At 56.8% G+C, this 2,222-nt stretch overlaps 1 protein-coding gene across 1 annotated transcript; it reads right to left on the minus strand.

Annotated features, from left to right (window-relative positions):
- Window positions 1-45: 45 nt before the first annotated feature.
- On the minus strand, window positions 46-1,319 carry CSUI_000580 (uncharacterized protein). Its single transcript, XM_068060814.1, has one exon. The coding sequence runs from the start codon at window positions 865-867 to the stop codon at window positions 226-228; it is 642 nt and encodes a 213-aa protein (XP_067927224.1). The 5' UTR covers window positions 868-1,319; the 3' UTR covers window positions 46-225.
- Window positions 1,320-2,222: the final 903 nt, after the last annotated feature.

Below are 2,222 nucleotides of genomic sequence, written 5' to 3' on the forward strand. Positions count from 1 at the left end.
CCAACGAACGGCGAGCTCGCGCGGACAAAGCAACCAATGTCATTTTCTCTCTCTCTCGAAGAGAAGCTCTCGTGTTCTCTTCTCTCCCCAGCAGCTTCCATTCGAACAGGGGAGAGAGACGTTATCATTGCCGCCTCCCCCGCAGAGCGGCAGCACTATGTCGTGCCGACCACTCCAGTAGGACGAAGCTACTGCACACTCCCGCTGGGCTATCTTGCCACACCACTACTGCCTTCTACAGGCATAACACCACTCAGCCGTTGCCGGCGCGCTACGACAGCGGTTCCCAGGACAGAGCCGGAACCGAACATTCGCATGGCAGTCTACCAGAATGACCGCGCCGCCCACCAGAAAAGGCCTTCTATCTTCGCGGGCGAGTATCCTACCGGCGGAGGTGCAGGACGACGTGCGGTCTAGCAAGCAGGGAGTTGGCGAAGAGAACCCGTGAGTGCGAGTACACTCCGCCGCACTCTGGCTGGAATGGCGAGCTTTGAGGTGAAAGCCACACTCACTGGGGTGTGTCATCTGCAACAAATGGTTTTTCCGGGGGCGGTTGTGACAGAGACACATTCCTGTTTGGAGACGATGGCATACATCCGTTGTGTCCGTTGGCTGAACTGAGTTCCAGCGCGAGTGACACACCGGACCGTTTAGTGAGCCCCGGTCAGGATCAGCTAAAGTATCGACGAGGGGCGACGAAGATCGGCACAACCGGCGAGATAATGAGACTTTCAACCTTGGTAACCGGCCGCTTTGAGTCTGGGAGAAGAACGAACTCTGGAGCAGGCTCCGAGCAACAACACCGCGCTGAGGAAGCTTGTTGCCGTCCCCACAAGCGACGCTCCGGACCGTGCCCTGGGCGCACATCCTGCATCCTACCACGGGGTTCAGCAGGAACCTTGAGCGCTGTTACAGAAACGCAGCGGGGTGCTGCAACCCAGTCACCAGCTGTGAAGATGAGGGTCTCCAACTGTAGCGGATGCCCATGGCGAGCGACGAAGCATTGCTCCGAGAAGAACGTTCCTCGGCAGGTACTCTGCCTCAGTGAGCCACCGGGGGAACGGAATGATCGAAATGAGACGCGTAGGCGAGCCGCGCCCCCGAACATCAATCAAAGCGCCACAGCTCGGCGCGCCAACTGTTGGAGGCACGCCTCGCCTGCCCATCTGAAATACGAGGAGGGACTCACCCTACTTCATTTGGCTGTGACCGGCAGGGCAGAAAGGCCGTTGAGCCCGTGATGGTAGAAGGTTGGTTCCGCAAACAAGAAGAGGCACTTATGATTGACTGCAACAGTGTTGCCTCTGTCACATTTGCTGGTGTGGACTGCCAGATCACGAACTGTGCCGTGGCTTACCTCAGCGCGCTGAAGTGGATTCGAGGTGAATAATCAGATGAGTTGACCTCGGGGGCAGCGGAAAGGTGCACCAATGAGGAAAAGAGGCCTGGACATTGCCCGAGTCTATTCTCATGGTGTCGCACCGGGCTAGCCTAGCTTTCAGTTCCTGACTCCGTGGAATCAGGAGCCAACGGAAGGGAAGTACAGCCTCTGACCGCCGACTGCCTACAGCAGTGACGGTTGTAACATACCATGTTTCTCGACCCCACTGTGACTTCCGTGCAACAAGCTGAGCGTCACTGGACAGCTTGCCTAATGGGATGGAAGGATGGAGCACTGATGAACCTGCCGGACTGGCTTTGGTGACAACTGGGTAAGTAAAGGCGAAGCGGTTTAACGGGTCCACAAACAGCTCGGGTGGTTGTCTGTCACTAGGAATAAGCACCGCCACAAGAAGTCATCGGCAGAAGCTGCATATCTCCCGTAGTTTTGGAACGTGCAAGAGTCACATGAGGGACAAGGTCAAACTTCTACTGTCGCGCTTGTATGTGCGAAGTGACTGTGGGTATCATCCAGTATATCGGGCAGCATGAGCGTCTTCCGTCCACCGAGCCGGAGAGCAGCACACGGCCTCAGAAGTTTGACGAGAATCATACGCCGAAGTGGTCGGTGTAAGCTGTCCCGCGCAGCGACGCTCGTCGCGGCATCCTCGTCGTCCTTGTACGCTGTCGCGTGGCTGGCCGCGTTCGTTTCGCTCAGTACGTCTCTCCGCCTTTCTTCTATTCAGGAACAGTTTCAGTGAGGACTACGGGGACGTCGCGTGTAATTGACGCCGCAATATCTTCACAAGTTTATATCTGTCTTGTCACCGAAGCACAACACG

The sequence above is a fragment of the Cystoisospora suis genome, assembly GCF_002600585.1.
Source record: "Cystoisospora suis strain Wien I chromosome Unknown contig_218, whole genome shotgun sequence".
Classification (NCBI taxonomy): domain Eukaryota; phylum Apicomplexa; class Conoidasida; order Eucoccidiorida; family Sarcocystidae; genus Cystoisospora; species Cystoisospora suis.